The sequence below is a fragment of the Chanodichthys erythropterus genome, chromosome 3, assembly GCF_024489055.1.
Source record: "Chanodichthys erythropterus isolate Z2021 chromosome 3, ASM2448905v1, whole genome shotgun sequence".
Classification (NCBI taxonomy): domain Eukaryota; kingdom Metazoa; phylum Chordata; class Actinopteri; order Cypriniformes; family Xenocyprididae; genus Chanodichthys; species Chanodichthys erythropterus.
The window spans coordinates 66,713,244-66,735,384 of NC_090223.1; the positions used below are offsets into that span (position 1 = coordinate 66,713,244).

The 22,141-nt window shown below is 39.8% G+C and overlaps 1 protein-coding gene across 3 annotated transcripts in view; it reads right to left on the minus strand.

The window, feature by feature from the left end:
• The window catches only part of LOC137006130 (NACHT, LRR and PYD domains-containing protein 3-like), a 65,060-nt gene extending 43,260 nt beyond the window's left edge, over positions 1 to 21,800 (minus strand). Inside the window, exons 1-4 of one of the 3 annotated variants that reach the window (XM_067366642.1) lie at positions 21,675 to 21,738; positions 8,096 to 8,165; positions 5,899 to 6,176; positions 5,620 to 5,682 (exon numbers count right to left, since the gene is read on the minus strand). In XM_067366642.1, coding sequence (XP_067222743.1) covers positions 5,620 to 5,682; positions 5,899 to 6,157 — 322 coding nt within the window. In that variant the 5' untranslated portion in view covers positions 6,158 to 6,176; positions 8,096 to 8,165; positions 21,675 to 21,738. Of the gene's footprint in view, positions 1 to 5,619; positions 5,683 to 5,898; positions 6,177 to 8,095; positions 8,166 to 9,892; positions 9,907 to 21,674 lie in introns of those variants that run through there. The other 2 variants (XM_067366635.1, XM_067366651.1) reach the window with 2 other exon arrangements.
• Positions 21,801 to 22,141: the final 341 nt, after the last annotated feature.

Sequence of the window (22,141 nt, forward strand, 5' to 3'; positions counted from 1 at the left end):
ACTCAGAGTAAAAACACAATGTTGTGCTTTTTGTAAAATAAAGAAAACTAACATGATGCGTGATTTCTCCTCTCCCTCTGAACGAAGTCCAATCTGATAGTTCTCAGAAAATGAACTGTAACTTAGTGAATACTAATCACAGAAAAATTAAACTTATGTCTAAAAAAACGTTAAGATGTCAGGTTTTAAATCATGTAAGTCAAATCGAAAACAAACCTTCTGTGTTTATGTAATCTGTATGAAAAGAGAGCCATGTCAGAAGTCCGTGATTCAGCTCATTATCCGCTAATGCGGCCACGCCCACGGAGCCAGCGCTATTCAGACGCTAATTCAGAGGCAATACATGCATTCATCGTCTCAATCGTGTATTTATTGTCTTGAAAAGTGTTTATCTGGATGTAAAAGTCATGGTTAGCGAGCCCTAGAAGACATGCAGTTAGTTCCTGTTTTCTTTTTTTCTATAGATGAATTTTAGATGAGTTTTTGTTTCTTTAGCGCCCTCCGGCTGCAGTATGAATTGGAAACTCCATTCATGGAATAGCCTCTTCTTCTTTTAGATGAATTTGTGGACTAAAAATGCACAGAGAGCCCTCCGACTTCAAGGATGAATTGAAAACACCAGCGCTCATAGTAATGACAATGAATATTAAATAAATATATCTAATATTCTATATATAATATAAATATAATATAAGAAAATTGACATAAGCATATGAGAATCCAATATTTCTCCAAATGTGCATGCTTTTAAACTAAAAGCCTATATTCAGACTCTTTGCATCACAGAAATACATTATATTTTAAAGTATAATATAAAACCATTACTTTATATTGTAATAATATTTTTCTGTATGTTTCATATATCATGATGAGCTTGAGACATCACAGAAGGTTTTTTTCACAGCCTACCTGACTGAAATGCCTCATTAATATGCAAGTCATTTCAGCTCATTACTATCCAATTCTTTTGTCTTCTCAGGTGAGAATGGCCCATTATTCAGTGGTGATTCACGCCTCCACGCATACTGTGTTTCTTGGCAAAAAGTGTCTTACAAAAACTAAATCAATATATTGTTTTATATGAAGGAGTAGGCAGCATAATTTTTACATAATTCTGAAGCAAAAACTCTAGTCTACAACCTCCAATACCCTAAAGTCTTGTGAACACAGATTTACTATACTTTTTTTGGCCTTATTTCAGTGACTTAAGTTTTTTGTTTTTTCAATAACCACGCATAAATGTTATTCCTTCAAAAACACAAACATGTACATACATGTTCCTCACATATTATTGTAGCCTAGTTTGTGCTGAATACAGTGTAATGACACTTTTTCCATTAATATGTTTATGAACAACTGAAAAAAGCACAAATGTCAGGGCATGTCAAAACTTCTCCAGGCCCCAAATCAGCCTCAGACTCCAGAGGGTTAATTCACGATAACAATATACACTGATCAGGCATAACATTATGAGCACTGACAGGTGAAGTGAATAACACTGATCATCTCTTCATCACAGCAACTGTTAGTGGGTGGATATATTAGGCAGCAAGTGAACATGTTGCTCTCAAAGTTGATGTGTTAGAGGCAGGAAAAATGGGCAAGCGTAAGGATTTGAGTGAGTTTGACATGGACCAAATTGTAATGGCTAGTTGACTGGGTCAGAGCATCTCCAAAACTGCAGCTCCTGTGGGATGATCTCGGTCTGCAGTGGTCAGTCAAAAGTGGTCCAAAGTAGGAACAGCGGTAAACCAGCAACAGGGTCATGGGCGGACCCCATGACAGTTTGTTGCGTATGGGGCTGCATAGCTGCAGACCAGTTAGGGTGGCCATGCTGACCCCTGTCCACCGCTGTTGTTTAACCCTAAATCAGGCAACGTGACTCACGAGTCACATAGTTTTTATTGTCTTTTTTGGGGCATAAGAACAATTTTTTTATTAAATCCTTTTATCATTTATCAATGCCTGGTCTGTCTCAAGTATGCTGGTCACATGATTTGCTTCAAGTTTTCAGTGATCTATTAGTCAGCCTGATCTAAATCCAACATGGCTGCCAGTTGTGGAGAACATTCAGATTTTGAAGTAGATAATTATATATTAAACTTACTTTTCTTTTGGGAAAAAAAATTATATTACTGCTAACATTAATTCTGAACAATGTCTTAGGGTGCTGAAGAAAAATTTTTTGTCATATGTTGTTTATGTTGTTATTTAGCACGTTTTGAAATGTATGTGACTCCTGAGTCACGTTGCCTGTTTAGGGTATAAAAAAGGGATTAACCCTAAGAGTAGAAAAGTCTAAGGTAACCATATTAAAAAAACTGTTGCTCCCCTTTTTGAGAATATACGTAACACTACACTAAATTTAAATGGTTGTAATTTAAGAATGTTTTGGAATATAGACATAAGTTTGGTCTTGTTTTTCAAAAAATGATTACATTTACTGTAAATCAAATATACTCTACAGTACAGTCCAAAAGTTTGGAACCACTAAGATTTTTAATGTTTTTAAAAGAAGTTTCGTCTGCTCACCAAGGCTACATTTATTTAATTAAAAATACAGTAAAAAACAGTAATATTGTGAAATATTATTACAATTTAAAATAACTGTTTTCTATTTGAATATATTTGACAAAGTAATTTATTCCTGTGATGCAAAGCTGAATTTTCAGCATCATTACTCCAGTCTTCAGTGTCACATGATCCTTCAGAAATCATTCTAATATGCTGATCTGCTGCTCAAGAAACATTTAATGTGTACAATTGTACAAAATATTTGTGTACAATATTTTTTTTCAGGATTATTTGATGAATAGAAAGTTCAAAAGAAGTGTTTATCTGAAATCTAATCTTTTGTAACATTATAAATGTCTTTACTGCCACTTTTGATTGATTTAATGCATCCTTGCTGAATAAAAGTATTCATTTCTTTAATTTCTTTAAAAAAAAATAAAAATAAAAATTCTTACTGACCCCAAACTTTTGAACGGTAGTGTATAATGCTACAGAAGCTTTGTATTTCAGATAAATGCTGTTCTTTTGAACTTTCTATTCATCAAGGAATCCTGAAAAAAAAGTACACAACTGTTTTCAACATTGAAAATAATCATAAATGTTTATTGAGCAGCAAATCAGCATATTAGAATGATTTCTGAAGGATCATGTGACACTGAAGACTGGAGTAATGATGCTGAAAATTCAGCTTTGCATCACAGGAATAAATTACTTTGTCAAATATATTTAAATAGTACACAGTTATTTTAAATTGTAATAATATTTCACAATATTACTGTTTTTTACTGTATTTTTAATTAAATAAATGTAGCCTTGGTGAGCAGATGAAACTTCTTTTAAAAACATTAAAAATCTTAGTGGTTCCAAACTTTTGGACTGTACTGTAAATATTTTATATAAAATGTATATTTTACAAAATAATTTTTACTCTAAAATTACTATCAAATCAAAGTCATATGTCTATCCAATTTGTGTTCTAAATTTTAATTTGATATCACAAAATGTAACTTCCCATGAGATTTTTAGGTTTTGTACCAAAAATAGCCACTGGGTGTTTTTTTATGCATTCTCCTGTATCAAATTTATACATTTCAGTCTCAATATCAAAAAACAGTTGGCAGATGAGACCGTGAGACTCAGAACTTTCCGATGATATGTGTTTTGTCAAGATTAGAAAAGTTTTTTTTTATAAAGTAGTTCAAATAAATTGTGTAATACAAAACCTGACACCACCCACTAGGTGAGGAGCTTGCTAAAAGAAATTAAAGTACCATTTTTATGGTAAAGCAAGGTCCGATTTCAAAATGGTTTTCACAGGCTGAATCTTGAGTTCGTAAGCTTTTGAATGATATATAATTTGTCAACATTACATCAGGTAAAGTATAGGATATAATTGTTTTAAGCATGCAGTGGCAAGTAGGCCAGTAACAGTTAACAGATTAATGACTTGGTCCTTTTTTTATACCCTAATCAGGCAACGTGACCTGGGAGTCACAACTCATAAAATCCAAAATATATCAAATATTTCAAAAATTCTTTTGGATATGTTTTACTTAAGCTCAGATGATATAAAAAATGACATGAAAATGTTTTTTGCTTATCATTTTCCACTCTTGCCTGTTTAAGGGTTAAAAAAAAAAGTCTAAATATATAAATAAACTAATATTATGTAGGTAATATAGTAAGATAAGACTGAAGTATTACTTATTGCATATTTCTCTTTTGAATTTATAAAGCAAAAAAATTACACTGGAAAATAAATTTAAGGGGGCAACTATTGTTCCTTAATTTTATGTAATTACGACAGATTAACGACATATTAGCAACAGCTTTAGTTGCAGCAGATCAATTTACAGCACCATATTAAACATTCAGACATGTGCACATAGGTAATATGGTCACCCTAACATAGGTAATTCTTTAGGCTTTAAGCTTTGGGTATTATTTTGTTGAAATGAAACGTTGGTTAATATCGACCAAAAAAGACAACGCAGGGATTAGAGCGGAGAAGCACCACCGTCATGCCTATGTGCATGCGATGCAGGAGCAGCACGCGCTTTTGTGCATTCACATATGCCGCGTTTGCAGTGCACAACTGATCCGTGGTTGTGTACTATATCACAAACACAACATTTACTTTTTATTTCACATTCAAAAGTTGTTACTGAACATGGCTTATCAGCATTGCGATGTACCCAGGCGAAAAAAGTACACTTCTATAATGTGCTCTATTTTCGTGTACTAATTTTGTACTTAAGAACTACTAAAAAAGAATTTTTAGTAAATTAAGAGAATCTTAACATCATCTATGTGTACTCAACTGTGCTATTTTGAGACACCATAAAATATGAACTAAAATGTGCTTTTAATATACTATCTCTGTATTTAAAAAATGTATTTGGAGACCACTTGTAGTACACTATGGGTTCAAATGTACTATAAGTAGTATCTAAATACATTTTTTAAATCTCTGTATCACTCTGTATCAAATGGCTAATTTTACTATAGTGGTTACCTGCCATAGTTTCATCTGTCCTGCTACAGTTTTATAATGAGCCTGAAAGATCACTAACACGGTGTTTTGCATCATTAATGTTAACGATTCAATGAGTCAATGATTCACTGACCCATTCATTACTGAAAGAATGAACGACTCGATGACTCACTCATTAAGACAGTGACTTGCTGCCACCTACTGGCAGTTTGTTTAATATTTCAAAGTATCTCAATTTATTGCTTCATTTATTATATTAATAATATAATTAATGGAATTGTAAGAATATGATATAAAACATGACATTTAATATGGTTAGAAAACTTTGCCTTTATGAAGGTAAAAATGCACCTGTAAATCAATTTATGGGGGCAAATATTGTCCCATAATGGAAAAGGTGTGACTGCAGTCTGAGTGTTAGAGAGGGAGTTTGCAGAAAGATGTTAAATGTCTATGGGGGAACGACACTAAAAGGTTGGGAACCAATCTAGGCCCATTGAAAGACTGATTCAACACTAATCATTTACAACATGCAGTGGTCAAGAGCATCTGATCTGGCCTACATTATGGCCTACAGGGGTTTCTCTGTACAGACAGTGATCATTATTTACCCTGCAGCGGTTTTGAACTGGGTCCAACAAGTGCAGGATCCTCAATACTGTCCTCAGCCTGAGCTGTGGAGAGAGATGAGAATGAAAATACTGTGACATTAAACCACACAAACACATCAGCAAAACAGAGAGATGAAAGATTCAGCTAAAAATGCAGTTATTCACTTATTCTCTAAACATTCACTCTGTGAGACATCAGTTATAGAAAAATAGTACAACACATTTAACATTTTATTTATATTTTAAACAGCACATTTAACAAGTTCATTTTAATTTTACCTTGCTTGTGTTTGTTCTCTAGCTGCTCAGCCAGATTATTCTGGTTCATCTTCCTCAGGATCTTCACGGTGATCTTCACAGCTTCTTCTGCTCCAAAACGTGCCACCATCTTATCCAGTGTGTCTAACCTATCTGCATTCTCCATTTCAGACTTTGATATACACTCATGATCGTTCACTAAATGCCACTGAAACTCCTTCAGTTCAGCTTGTACCAGTTCATTCAGTGATTTCTCAAGCAGATCTTTCACAGATGCCATCGTCCTTCACCGTCCACAGCTGCAGGACACAAAGAAAAAGATCTATTTTTAGTGTCTCAACTTATTATGAAAAAAAAGTTTTGCCCTGTATTTCATCTTTATTGCTAGATGATCATAAAAGCAAGTATCAATCTTCTGTCGTGCGAGAATAGCCTAAACAAAGGTAGCCAATCTCATCATAGTATATTTTGGAGAACAAAATTACCATCCAATCACAATTCGTTATCATTCGTTGCAGTTAGTAATGGCGGGATATTAGAAAGCGCGGAGGAGATCAAGTCAGACATGAAGATGTCAATGAAGCCTGTGTGTACCTTTAATGAGGATATTCAAAAGGAGTTTATCATGGTATTATACAGTAAGTTGTGCAGAAAGAACTGAATGTGGAATCGCCAGCCCTGGTCTAGTGTTCAAAAACAAACAAAAAAACCCTCAGGTGGAGGTAGATGTTTTTAATGCCTGATCAAAAGTTACTGCAAACCTGATAATATTACTACTATAACAGCAACAGAACACATTACATAATTATTGTTATTAAATGAAATATCTGGACATTTAACACTTGTTTAATAACATTACAGATTGATCTGAATAAACAGGGTATGTGCAGCTTTGGTGTATAAGACAGCAGGCTAACTGTATTTTGTGTGAATGATATAAATCATAATGTGATTTTATAGAAATTATAATCAGGTGCTAAAAAAGGGAGCACCCATTAAAATGTCTTTATATAAAGGACTCGATCATGGACCAATGCACAGTACAAGTGCAGCATTGATCTTCTTGAGTCTGTTCAGTAAGGAGCGTTTTGATTGGTGGACTAAAAGCTCACCACAATTGGCTAAACAGAACATCCTACAAAAAGATATTTATGAATATTAACTGACGGTCTCAAAAATACCACACACAAATTCAGAGCTGTCCACATACGTGAGACGATTCACAAATGCAGATTCAACGATCCATAAATACATGTAACATCATTCATAAATGTGTGATGGAAATTAATTCAAGAACTTGATATATACACATTTGTATATATTTTTAAATGAAAACAACATGATCAATTTCAGTCTGGATTTAGGTCTGTATAGCACTGAAACTGCCCTTCTCAAAGTGACAAAAGATTTGATGTTGTTGTTGGCAAATGTTAATGTACGAGTCCCTTTCATGTAAAGTATTACATGTATTAAATTAATGCAATTAGAATAACAAGACATTGATTTGTTATCAATCAAATTAAATTAGTATTAACAAAATCCATGTTTGCACTGCAGAGGAAACAGAAGCAGCATCTGAAGTGCATGTAGATTTATTATTTACAGTGTTTTTAATGAAGCTCAGATGTGCAATGAAAGCATTTTCACCACAGTTACAACTGCATAAATAATTCTGAGATTTTAGATTAGGGTCCAATATGTCTTTTGCCTCAGTAAACTCCTAATTACTGTGTGGCGATGAGGCTGAGGGGCGAGTGTTAATGAGTGTCAGCTGTGTGCCACACCGGTCTCGAGTTTCTCACGGCCCTCGGCCTCGTCCTGCTTATCACAGTCTGCTTTGTGCAGGGTTTTTATTTGCTGTACATTTTCAAAACACAAAAATCCAAACGGATCTTGTAACACTAACCTGACCTAATGCTTTCATTCTAGCTGTACATATTTTCATTCTTCATAATCACTGTTTCAAACACAAGATCATTGTGATATGTAATGAGAACATTTGGTTTAATCACTGAAACACAACAGTATGATCTTCTTTACTGTCCTTTAACAGTCAGTATGACATGGTCATGATGTTCTGTGCTAGAACAGAGTTTGCTGCCAATACAGTAAATGTTCTCACTGAACCATAGTGCGTTACAGTAAAGTGTCAGTCTCTACCATCTGTTTACAGTATCACATGTCAAACTGTAATGTAAAATGCTGTATTTGACGTCACCTGTCTCTCTTCTGATCAATCTGATATTATAGTCATTGACTGTTTCTTTTCCCTCGTACTCAGTCCTGATCTGTGTTCACAAATTACAAATCAAAATGTGGATTAAATAATAGACAAATGTATTAAACTGAACGAAAAGAGATGCAAATCAAAAGTTGCATAGTAATAGCATTATGAAAGTCAGTTACTGTATAAAAATGAAACACTTATTTTGTGAAGTGAAAATGATACTTTGTGATTTTTTTTTTTTTTCGGATCAGCACAAAAAAATAAAATAAAAAATTGGGTGGTGGGGGATAACTTTGCATTTATTACTTTATTTATAACCCACTTTAAATACTCTGATACCACAGCAGAAACTGAAGAGACTGTAAAAAGAACAAATACTGTACATCAATTACAAGCATAGATAAATAACAAAGTTACAAATAAAAAGGTCTAACTGTAGTAATAATTAAATGTAAAATGACACAGTTCACTGTATAAATTTGATATAGATTAATCTTTGTTAAAGTTGTGTTATAATGTTTGATTTACATGGCAGACAACAGCAGGTATTTATAGGTTGCTGTCACTTTAAGAGTAAGACCCCATGCACACTCACATCCGACAGATACACATCCGAATTCTCACCTCGTTCAATTAAGACATAACTGAATGTGTTTACGAGAATACTTGCCGAGAGGGGTATCTCAAAAAGCTCAAAAAGTTTTGAATGTTTGAAACTTACGAGTTTCTCCTCACATTTGCGTGTGAATCAACTTGGGTTTGTGTGTGTATTTCTGACACAATCCTGGCACCAGACTCCTCCCACCCAGGTCATTCGTACTCTGTAGCCAATCAGATTGAAGCTTATCAATCGACCAATCATTATCACGTGAGGGCGTGCCTACCTGGGTGTTACATCATCAGCTGTGGCCCAGTTCAAATCATACAGAGAGGTACAGTTTGATTGGTTCATCTGTGTTTACTGAAGTAAACGAAGTTAGAGATCAGCTGAACCTATAATTTATTAACTATTATCAGATATAAGCAAATGCTGTGGTAATCAGATATGTCCCATTTTGTCCAAAATGGAGAGGAAATAATGCTTGCTGTGCACACTGCTGTGACTAGGGGTTTGCAACATTGACAAAAACGTTAGATCAATCTGAGATTTTAATCCGTAAAGACAATTAAATGATATTTTCTGAGCGTGTAACTGTGCTGGTACCTTGGCAGGTTTGGGTCTGCCGTGGACAGCTGACTCAGGAGTTTTTAATACTCTTCATATTCTGCTTGATGGTCAGTTCACAGCAGTAACAAATTATTTTTTTCCAATGTTTCAATTGATTTTGTACCTTTTATGGGAATTTTTCCTTTATAAATCATCTTTTAAACCAAATTATACATGCAAAATCTTTTATGTCCATTTCATAAATCAAATTCAGTTAAAATAATAAGACACAATAGGACTGTTGCCAATCAAATTGAAAAAGTTTCAACAAAATTCATCTTTGCAATAGAGGAAACAGAAGTTGCATCTGAAGTGGCATATAGATGCATTTACACAGATATTTTAAAGGGATAGTTCACCCAAAAATGAAAATGTGATGTTTATCTGCTTACCCCCAGAGCTGCCAGGATGTAAGTGACTTTGTTTCTTCAGTAGAACACAAATGATGATTTTTAACTCCAACCAGTGTGGTCTGTCAGCTATTTACAAATTTACAAATATAACTAAAAATATCATGATATCATGGATCATGTCAGTTATTATTGCTCCATCTGTCATTTTTCGCTGTTGTTCTTGCTTACCTAGTCTGATTAATCAGCTGTGCAGATCCAGACGTTACTGGCTGTCCTTGTGTAATGCATTTGAACACTGGCATTATGCAAATATTGGGGTGGACAGTCGGTGTCAATATTACGTAACAGTCGGTGTTATGTTGAAATCGGAGTGTTTTCCGGAAGTCTTTTAAACAAATGAGATTTATAAAAGAAGGAGGAAACAATGGAGTTTGAGACTCACTGTATGTCTTTTCCATGTACTGAACTCTTGTTATTCAACTATGCCGAGGTAAATTCAATATTTGAATCAAGGGCACCTTTAAACCCTGCGGCTAAGACACGAAACGATTGGTTTGTGCGAGAAACCGAACAGTATTTATATCATTTTTTACCTCTAATACACCACTATGTCCAACTGCGTTCAGCACTCGCTTAGTGAGGTCTGATCGCGCTCTGACAACGACAGTGATGTCTGACACTCATTGAAGTATAAGCACGAGACATCACTGCCGCTGTCAGAGCGGTAAATCCTAGTAATCTACAAGACTATATACGTGCACAGCACTCTGGGTATGTGTGTGTGAGGGATAAACTCGATCAGATCACATGCTATTAAAACAACAATTACTATATTATAGCAGATGATATTTATCACACACCTTGATTGCTCTTCCCTATCCTCAATAAATAAATTAACATTATTTTCATAATCGTCTATTTATATACAGCATCTCTCTTCAGTCAAACCATTGCTATGCTTTCTGTGGAGTTTATTAATGTAAAATCCTAACGTTGTATGATATGCACATGAATAATTCTTTATTACATAAACATAATCCATCAACACCTAAAATAAATGTTTATGTTCACACTTGGACTAAACAAGTTAATAAACTATAGGTTCAACTGATCTCTAACTTCGTTTACTTCAGTAAACACAGATGAACCAATCAAACTGTACCTCTCTGTATAATTTGAACTGGGCGACAGCTGATGATGTAACACCCAGGTAGGCACGCCCTCACGTGATAATGATTGGTCGATTGATAAGCTTCAATCTGATTGGCTAAAGAGTACGAATGACCCGGGTGGGAGGAGTCTGGTGTCAGGATTGTGTCAGAAATACACACACAAACCCAAGCTGATTCACACACGAATGTGAGGAGAAACCCGTAAGTTTCAAACATTCAAAACTTTTTGTGCACAGCTTTATATCTATGAATTGTTTTGTGTGTGTGAAATGTATTTTATGAATATATAACTTTATTTTGTGTACGTGAATTGCTTTTTGTGAATGTATATATTTTTTCCACACACATGATTTGTTTTTTGTGCAAGTGAGTTAGGTTTCATGCATGTGTGAATCATGTTTCTTGCGTGAATTATATTTGAGACAAAATTCACTCCATATTACACAGCCTCGAACCAGAGAGAGTCAATGCGCTGCTCTTCCTGTCACTGTCTTTAAAACACACACACACAGGTTTGTTTTTTGTTATCTCAGTGAGGACTCTCCATAGGTGTAATGGTTTTTATACTGTACAAACTGTACATTCTCTCCCCCGACACTACCTCTACCCCTAACCCTAACCATCACAGGAAACATTCTGCATTTTTACATTTTTTACAGTTTTTCTCAATTGCTAAAACACTATAACCAGGCTTTTTAACTAAAATTTCAAAACCATAACACCATTTATCAAAAAGCACACCCAATTCCCTAAACTCTAAACACTACTCCCCTGTTTTAACACGAGTCAGATTTGTTGAGCTGTCACTGCAGAACTCTACACAAAATAAATTCTCAATTGTTTACACACAAATATTGGTACTTGAGACACAATGACCACAACATGTAACTCATGCACCAACCCCCTGAACCAATTCTGCTAAACTACAAGCACAATTCCTGCTTTACACTCACATTTCAGTTCTAAAACACACTTTTTTCGAAACACTACACACAATTCTCTGCATTTGGCACAATTTTCAGGCAGAAAAATCTCTTGTTTTCACAAGGAACACACTGCCATTCAAATATGCACACTGACTCATCACATGGGCAAACACCTGTCACACATTTTTACAATTAGCAAACAGAGCTTTAGCATAAAAGGGCAACAGGTGAGCTCTTCTGTTTTGGAGCAATGGATGCCAACAATGGAAACAGAGGCAGAGCAGCATAGTTTTTTTTTTTTTACTGTAACTGTATAGAGTAAATTCTTCTGTTGTTTTGTATGTATACCACTGTATGTGCAACTTTGCATTAATTGAGATGTGCACTGTACATTGTTTTTGTTGGAAAAATAAAATATATTTGTTACCGTGTATTTGTGTGTTCTGACTATAAAAACTATATATATATATATATATATATATATATATATATATATATATATATATATACTACAAATATTTTACAACACACTTATGTATGTACTGTCTGTAGTAAGTGTAACACTGAATCAAATAAAGACCAAAGTCATTATGATGAATGAAGAAGTGTTTTCCATTCATCATTGTGTTTTACATAGAGCACATCAGTGTTTAACTGGTTCTTATAAATGTCTATTCATATGATGGTTTGTGTGTGTCATTTGAAAACAAAACACCATTTTGAGAAGAAAGAACATTGTTTTGAATGTAAAGTTTCATTTTGCAGGAGAATTTAGGGGTTTTGCCCATTGTGTGTGTGTTTTTTGATTTGTGTGTACACTGTAAAAAAAAATCCCAGTAAAATTTACGGTAAAAAAACGGCAGCTGTGGTTACCAGAACTTTACCGTAAAAAATACAGTAGCAACATAAAAAAAAAAACTGTTAAATTTACGGTAAAATAACATATTTCATTAACTGATATAATGTTAATTTACCAACCTAATGAAGTACTAATATCTGTTTTGTACCTTTATAATACACTGACAGTCACCAAACACAGTGGTGATAAGAGTCACATGATGAATCAAAGTTCATCACAAGCAGCTTTTCCACAAGCTGAGGAGGACAACACTAACATATAGAAGGTGCACACAGTATCATTCACCATCATGGTAGCATGCATGAAATTTAAAAAATGCAATAAACATTAATTTAACAACATTAGATGTAACATTAAACCCTAATGTACATAACTGATTAGAAAAAAATGAGAAAAACTAAGAAGAAACATATCAAAATATATCAAATGTGAAGTGTCACGCAGGGAATTGTGGGAATGTCAATTTACAGTTAATTGTTATTTTTCACTTCCAAAAACTGTGAATTTAACGGTATTTTACCATAAAATTACATATTACAGTTATTTACCGTATATAGTACGGAAACTTTCTGTAAACCAATTGACAGTTTTTCACCGCAGCATTTTTACGGGCTTTTACTGTTAAAATCACGGTCATTTTTTACAGTGTAGAGTTCTGAGAGTATGAGACATGCTGTCAGAAAATGTGTGTAAACAATCAAGAAAAACTGTAATATCTTATTGCGTACACCATGTGGTCATTTTGAAAGCACTAGCATTCAATACTGTTCATTGAAGTCAGCACAGCTTGAGCTCAGTTAGCACACAATTCCCCAGATGAAAACACTAAGAGTCAAAATTGAACACACATCAATCAGATCCTTCAATAGATAGATAAAAGGGCCCTAATCAGTTCATTGAGTTTTGGAACAATGGATCCACAGAGAAATGGAGGAATATGTCGAGGAGGAAGAGGAAGAAGTGGAGGAGAAGGAGGAGGTGGAGAAGGAGGACGAGAACAAGGAAGGGGAATGGCAAGGAGACGAGCAGTCTCGGATGAAATTCGAGCCACTCTAGTTGACCTTGTCCATGGTATGACTATGAGGGAGGCTGGGCAACGAGTACAGCCAAATTTGAGTCGTTTCATCATCGCCTCCATCATCAGAGGAGGAAAGACTGCTCTGTACAGTAACCTTTGAGTGCTGTACTCTGCTGTGGCAACACATACAGTACACTGTTGCACTGCTACTGTACAAGAAATGCATCAAACTGCCTCACATACAGATAGAGTTTCAGTTCTAAACCCAATAGAGGAGTGTTTTTCTGCATGCCGGTGGAAAGTGTATGACCGAGAAGAACCTTCCATATCCGTGTTCACCTCGTCCAGGCTATCGAAGAAGCCTGCCTAGACATATGCGTGCCAGGAGTGGATCAGGCAGTCATGTAGAGGATTTTACCTCCGCTGCCTGGCTAGGGCCAATTGTGATGTGAATGAGATTCTCTGGCTTGACCCAGACCAAAGAGCTGCTGAGGTGGAATAATTTTTATTATTTTATTATAATTTTTGTACTGTGTTATGAATGAATAAAAATGTGCAATGTATACATTGGTTGTGTCTTTTGTGTTCATTATGTGAAAAGGTTTTTGAGGGGGTGAACCACAAGCAACATAACTTACCAGTTCTGGAAATGTTGTTTTGAATTTATTGCACCAGTGTGTAAGACTATGTTGTAGTGTATGTGTTTTTGAGGGCTTGTGTGTGATGTCTGAGGGCAAAGTTTGGTTTTTTCAGCAAGAGTGAATGGTTTTGAGTGTAGAGCTTCATTTTGACCTGAAAATAGGATGTTTGGGGAATTGGGTGAGACGTTATGGATTTGTGTTTACTGTTTTGAGAATACGAGGCATAGTTTCAAGAAATGTATTTAAGCAATTGAGAAAAACTGTAATAAAACATTGTTTAGTAGGTTTTTTTAAGTCATTTGGTTTATGAGGACAAATGAAGTGTTCTTATAAAACATGTTTATGTTGTAATACACGTGTCATGACCCATTACACACAGTTGTGTCCTCATAAACCATATATACAGTCAAACCAAAATTTATTCAGACACCTTCAACATTTCATTCATTAATGCAGTTTATTTAAAAAAAAAATGGTAATAAAATATGACAAGATCTCAGAGTTAAACTGTGTCAGAAATTAATCTTAATTATGTCAGATAACACTTCAGCAAAACATGTTCAGGTCAAAGTGCCTGAATAATTTTTGGTCCCAAATTTGTATAAATCTTCCTGCTAATCCACTGTATGAAGTATTTTTGGGTATAATATGTCACAGTTTATTTTATTTTGCTATCCTCACTTACATAAATGAACTGAAAAAAAAAAAAACAACTGAAAAGAAGTTCCCTTTCGATACTTCACTCGTACTGCGTATAGGGAAAGGTCTCCTTTTTCCCCGTTACTGAAGCCTTTTTCAATAACGCAGTGTAACTGCATCGTCATTGGTTCACTCATAGACAAGTTGTTGAACCAATGACGGCGCGGCATAGCTGCGCAACCTATGGCGAGAGAGCGTGCGAATATTCCCGCCGAAATGGGCGGGGTTTAGGGCTATATAAGCGGGCGTTTCGCCATAGGATTTCAGTTCTCTCTCCTTCAGCGACGACTTCACATCGCTCCTCGCTGATCTCCGGCTGAAGCCTTCGCCGCCTTGAAGAAGCTTGCCTGGAAAGAAGCTCTCGCCGCCGTCGAAGAGGCTCCCGCAGCGGACTGCTGAGCTCGCCGAGGAAGAAGCGCCGGCGCCCTCGTCGACTGCCGCCTTGAGCACCGTCTCGAGCCGCCCGCTTCACGCTTCCGGCCGCCTGCCAGCCCGTCTCCTGCCGCCATCCGGCGCGCCTGAAAGAGCGATTTTCCCGCGGTTTATTGCCGCTCTAAAAGAGCTTTCCAACAGCGGTTTTCACCGCTCTAGCGGCCCTCGCCGCTCTAAAAGAGCCCCTCAAACAAATGCCGCGCCACTCGTGTGGCACATGCAGAGCCCCTCTGCATGACAACGATGGACACGGTGAGTGCGTCGGCTGCCTGGGCAGACCCCATGCAGAGGCAGCGCTCACTGGGACCTCGTGTTCTCACTGTGAGAACATGAGTCTCGCCTCTCTGCGCTCGCGGATCGCCTTCTTCAGTGAAGGCGATCTCGCCGCTCGCGTCACGCCGGCTTCCCCGCGTGCCTCACCCTCTCCCCCAAGAGAGCAGTCCCCCGTCCTGTTCTCCCGCCCTGAGCTGCGTCCCTCGGCAGATTCGAGCGACATCTCTTTTGGCGGTTCTGAGGACGAGCCGCTTGATGACTTCATGTCTCTCGCGGCCTCTGAAACCGAAGGTTGGGCCGGTGATTCTGACCCCGCCCGCCTTTCCTCGCTGGAGCCCATTGACTGCAAGCCGGGTATGGATGCCGAGCTCTTCCGCATCCTCTTGAAAGCAGTAGAGGTTTTGGACCTCGAATGGGCTCCGCCAGAGGAGCCATCACGGAGCAGGCTCAATGAGTGGTTCCTGCCGGGTTCCCGCCAGGCCCCTCGTCAACGCGCCGCACCGTTTTTCCCAGAGGTTCACAACGAGCTGACGAAGTCGTGGTGCGCCCCGTATTCTGCCCGCCTATGTACTATGCATTTTTCAGCTCTCACCTCTGTGGATGGCTCTAAAGAGAAGGGTTACGAGCATCTACCGCCCCTGGACGAAGCAGTGGTGGCTCACCTCTGTCCCCCCACGGCTGTGGGTTGGAAAACTAAGAGGGCCCTTCCATCCAAGCCCTGCAGGACCACTTCTGCCCTGGCTGGCAGAGCATATACGTCCGCGGGCCAGGCTGCCTCAGCGCTGCACACCATGGCTATTCTCCAGGTGTTTCAAGCGAAGCTCCTCCGTTCTCTGGATGAGTCCGGCGTCGATGCACCTGCCTTCCGTGACCTCCGCAGTGCCACTGACTTAGCCCTGCGTGCCACAAAGGCCACAGCTCAGGCCATTGGATGATCCATGGCCAGCCTGGTCGTGCTTGAGCGCCATTTGTGGCTCAAAAAATTACTGCAGCACACAAGTCGTCTCAGGCTATGCGACACTTCCTGCCTAAACGCTCTAGCAGAACAAACCTGCCCCCTCTACCTCTCAGGCAGCACCACCCAAGGAACAGCACCATCGTAAGCGCTCCTCCTTCCCGAGGCAACGTCAGGGACCCCGGCCTAAGTTTACGCTGGACCCGATGCCTCCTAAGCCCTCCTGATGTTTCAGGAAGGAAGAGGATGGGGCAAAGTCTCGCCACGGCCGGACCACCCCAAAAGCTCTTTCGTTCCACCCCCCCTCCGCCTCGTTCAGCTCCGGGCGTGGGAGATATGTTCAGTGTTGTGCTAACTGGGCCCAGTGCTGCGTCCATGCAAAACGCCATTCTTATGGCGAACACTATGAATATTCTACCTTCTCTAAGAAAGAGCGAAGTTCCTGTTCCACTCTCTCCGGTGCATGGGCCCCCAATTGGCAGCCTGTCACCCGATACCATTCAGCCCCTTGTCACGCGGGCCATCCCCGGAGTGTCAAGCTGGGTTCTGGGAACCATAAGTCGAGGCTACTCGCTTCAGTTCGCCCGAAGGCCCCCACGCTTCAGCGGGGTGCTTCAGACTTCAGTCAACACGGACAACGTTCATGTCCTCCGAGCCGAAGTCACGTCTCTTCTGAGGAAAGGAGCTATAGAAATAGTCTCCCCCTCAGAGAGCAATTCGGGGTTCTACAGCCGTTATTTTCTAGTTCCCAAAAAAGATGGCGGTCTCAGACCCATCTTAGATCTCAGGCTCTTGAACCTCTCCCTCATGAGACGGAAGTTCAAGATGCTAACGCTGAAGCAGATCCTTCTGCAGGTTTGCCCCGGGGACTGGTTCTGCTCGCTGGACCTGAAAGATGCATACTTTCACATCCAGATAGCCCCCCATCACAGGCGATTCTTGAGATTCGCGTTCGAGGGTGTGGCTTACCAATATACGGTCCTTCCATTCGGGCTGTCCCTAGCTCCTCGCACTTTTACCAAGTGCATGAACGCGGCGCTTTCCCCACTAAGACAGATGGGAATCCGGGTTCTCAATTACCTCGACGACTGGCTCATCCTAGCCCAGTCACGAGCCGAGCTGGAGCATCACAGATCCGTGTTACTCAGCCACTTGGAGTGCCTGGGTCTCAGGGTCAACTTTGCCAAGAGCTCACTGCTCCCCAGCCAGCGTATAACGTTCCTGGGTGCGGTTTTCGACTCAGTCCGTATGACGGCTGTAGTCTCTCCAGAGCGCGCTCTGGCCATTCAGCAGCTTGCGGCTTCGGTCAGGAACAGAGCCTATTTCCCTCTGAAGTTTTTCCAGAGGATGCTAGGGCTGATGGCTTCCGCCTCCCCGGTTCTGCAGCTCGGCCTTCTTCGGATGCGGCCTCTGCAGTACTGGTTGAAGTTCCGGGTCCCTCCTCACGCCTGGCGGCACGGCCGTCTGCGTCTCAGGGTCAATCAGGCCTGTTTGGCAGCTCTGAAACCCTGGATGAACCCTGTATGGTTCAGCCAAGGGGTACCCCTACAGGCGGTGTCCAGAAGGACGGTGCTCTCAACGGATGCGTCCAACACAGGTTGGGGCGCTCTTTGCGAGGGCAGACCGGCCTTCGGCTCGTGGTCTCACGAGGAATGCCATCTGCACATCAACTGCCTCGAGATGTTGGCAGTGATTCGAGCCCTTCATGCGTTCCAGGCACACCTGACAGGGCGCCACGTCTTAGTCCAGTCGGACAGCATGACAGTGGTGTCATACATAAATCACCAGGGCGGTCTTTCGTCCAGCCGCTTATGCGCTCTGTCGAAGCGTCTTCTGGAATGGGCATCACCGAGGTTTCAGTCGCTCAGGGCGACTCACATACCCGGGAGAACAAACTTGGGAGCAGACATGCTATCTCGGAGCAATGTCCCCTCAGACGAGTGGATGCTCCACCCCCAGACGGATCTCATAATCTGGGAGTTCTTCGGAAAGGCAGAGGTAGACCTCTTCGCTTCAGAAGGCAACTCTCACTGCCTAATTTATTTCTCGAAAGAGGAAGATGCCATGTCTGGCCCAGCACCCTCCTTTACGCTTTTCCCCCGATCGCTCTGATCCCAGAGGTCATCAGACGAATCAGGGAAGACAAGCTCAGAGTTCTCCTGGTGGCCCCGCTCTGGAGGAGCCAAGTTTGGTCCTCAGAGCTGTTCATGCTTTTCAAAAAAGCTCCGTGGCCGATCCCCCTGAGACGGGACCTCCTCTCTCAGGCGAACAGGACGATTTGGCATCCCCAGCCAGAACTCTGGGCTCTGCACCTCTGGTCCCTCGACGGGAGCCTGCTAACCTCCCCGGGGACGTGCTGAATACCATTTCTCAGGCGAGAGCTCCGTCCACGAGATGCCTCTACGCCCAGAAATGGTCGGTCTTTGTTGACTGGTGTTCTACACGCAACATAGACCCAGTGGAGTGTGACGTATCTCCGATACTGTCTTTTCTCCAGGAGCGTTTGAATCTGGGTCGCACCCCTTCAACGCTCAAAGTTTACGTAGCAGCCATTGCAGCGTTTCACGCTCCTATTGCTGGCCAGTCGGTGGGACGAAACAACCTCGTGGTGCGTTTCTTGAGAGGTTCTAGGCGATTAAATCCTCCTCGTCCTCTCACTGTTTCCACCTGGGATCTCTCTTTGGTCCTCAGAGCTCTCAAAGGGCCTCCCTTTGAGCCACTGTGTTCAGCTGACCTCAGACCCCTGATGCTCAAAACCACTCTGCTACTTGCACTTGCATCGGTTAAGCGAGTTGGTGACTTGCAGGCCCTCTCCGTGAGCCCTGCATGCCTTGAGTTCGGGCCCAACGACTCCAAAGTCGTTTTTAAACCTAGGCATGGCTACGTCCCTAAGGTGCTCTCGACTCCATTCAGAGCACAGGTTATTTCCCTCTCAGCGCTTCCTCCCCCGTCAGACGAGCAAGAGCTGGAACTACTCTGCCCTGTCAGGGCATTAAGGACCTACGTTGATCGATCACAGCCTTTTCGGCAATCTGATCAGCTCTTTATCTGCTTTGGTGGCCGCACCAAGGGGTCTTCGGTCTCAAAGCAACGTCTTTCGCGTTGGATAGTCGACGCTATTGCTCTTTGTTACTCCTCTATGGGCCTCGACTGCCCCATAAGAGTTAGAGCTCACTCTACTAGAGGAATGGCTTCCTCTTGGGCCTGGTCTAGTGGAGTTTTGATTAAAGACATCTGTGAGGCGGCCGGCTGGTCCTCGCCGTCCACTTTTGTCAGATTTTATCATTTGGACGTCCCGACCTTGCAAGCTCGGGTCCTCTCGGTATGATCCAGCGGCCTCTATCGAGCTCCGCTCCATGCCACTCTGGGAGTTAACTCCCTTTTTGTAGTGTAACGAGGGTTCGACGGCTCCGGCCTTCTCACTTGTCCTCTGGTTCCCTCACGGTGCCCAAGACAAGTCCAGTCGTTCCCTGCCGTGGCACGGCACGGTTGAATTCGTTCCCCCATACGCAGTACGAGTGAAGTATCGAAAGGGAACGTACTCGGTTACTAACGTAACCTCGGTTCCCTGAGATACGGAACGAGTACTGCGTTAAATGCCGTGCCACGAGGCTGCGGCTTCAGTGTCGTCGCTTCAGTCGAATGACCTGATATCTTATGGCGAAACGCCCGCTTATATAGCCCTAAACCCCGCCCATTTCGGCGGGAATATTCGCGCGCTCTCTCGCCATAGGTCGCGCAGCTATGCCGCGCCGTCATTGGTTCAACAACTTGTCTATGAGTGAACCAATGACGATGCAGTTACACTGCGTTATTGAAAAAGACTTCAGTAACGGGGAAAAAGGAGACCTTTCCCCATACGCAGTACTCGTTCCGTATCTCAGGGAACCGTAACCGAGTACGTTTTGTCTGCTCACCAAGATTGCATTTATTTAAAAATACAGTAAAAACAGTAATATTGTGAAATATTATTACAATTTAAAATAACTGCTTTCTATTGGAATATAATATAAAATGTAATTTATTTCTGTGTTGGCAAAGCTGAATTTTCAGCATCATTACTCCAGTCTTCAGTGTCACATGATCCTTCAGAAATCAATCTAATATGATGATTTGCTGCTCAAGAAACATTTATCAATGTTGAAAACAGTTATTTACATTTTTATTTCATGATGCTATGATAAATATAATCTGTTGTTACATTTTAAATGTCTTTACTGTCACTTTTGATTGATTTAATGCATCCTTGCTGAAAAAAAATATTAATTTCTTTAAATTCTTATCAAAAAAATAAAATAAAAATTCTTACTGACCCCAAACTTTTGAACAGTAGTGTATAATGTTACAAAAGCTTTACATTTCAAATAAACGCTGTTCGTTTGAACTTTCTATTCATCAAGGAATCCTGAAAAAAAAAAAGTATACAACTGTTTTCAACATTGAAAATAATAATAAATGTTTCTTGATCAGCAAATCAGCATATTAAAATGATTTCTGAAGGATCATGTGACACTGAAGACTGGAGTAATGATGCTGAAAATGATCACAGGGATAAATTACATTTTATATTATATTTCAATAGAAAACAGTTATTTTACATTGTAATAATATTTCACAATATTACTGTTTTTACTGTATTTTTAATTAAATAAATGCAATCTTGGTGAGCAGACAAATCTTCTTTTAAAAATATTAAAAATCTTGCCGATCCCAAACGGTAGTATATATATATATAGTCTATGGAGCCCCGCACATGATGCACACTTTACATAGTTGTTCCCTCGGTTTATAAATCCTGCACACGATTTAGCCTACTATTTTTTTCCTGCATGTCATGTGCGGGGCTCTGTAGTTTTCAGCACATGTGTGAAAGCACAAATTATGTGTCAGTTAATTATAAATCATTATTATTCAGCCCTACTTTTCCCATCTCACATTTCACAGATCTACATTCAAAAGTGAAAATATTGTATGTATTTATGGACTCTGTTTTTGAAAACAGATGAAAACAAAAAAAGAAAGATGTAACACTCACCTCAAACAATATTTCAAGACTTTTCTTCACTTCTGAACTGTTGTGTTGAACAGCGGCTCTGAAATTGGTCACTTTATGTGAAATAAAGGAAGTGAAACTGCTTTTCAAGTGTCAGTGACAGTCAGACGTCAGCAAACACACTAACTCTCCTCTGAAATGTGTGTTCTCACTAAACTGAATTTTTTAGTTGTTTTTTCAAGTTTGTTGATACAGGTTTTTTAAATTTTAATAAAATGAAAACTGAAAGACTTTCAAATCACATGAGCCAATATTTTATTCACAATAGAACATAGATAATATAAATGTTTAAACTGATTTTATGCGTGTCGAATTTTATGCACAAAATGAGCTCATGTCAAATGTGATGCCTGCTACAGGTCTCAGAATAGTTGGGACGGGGGCATGTTTATCATGGTGTAGCATCTCCTCTTCTTTTCAAAACAGTGTGAAGACATTTGGGCATCGAG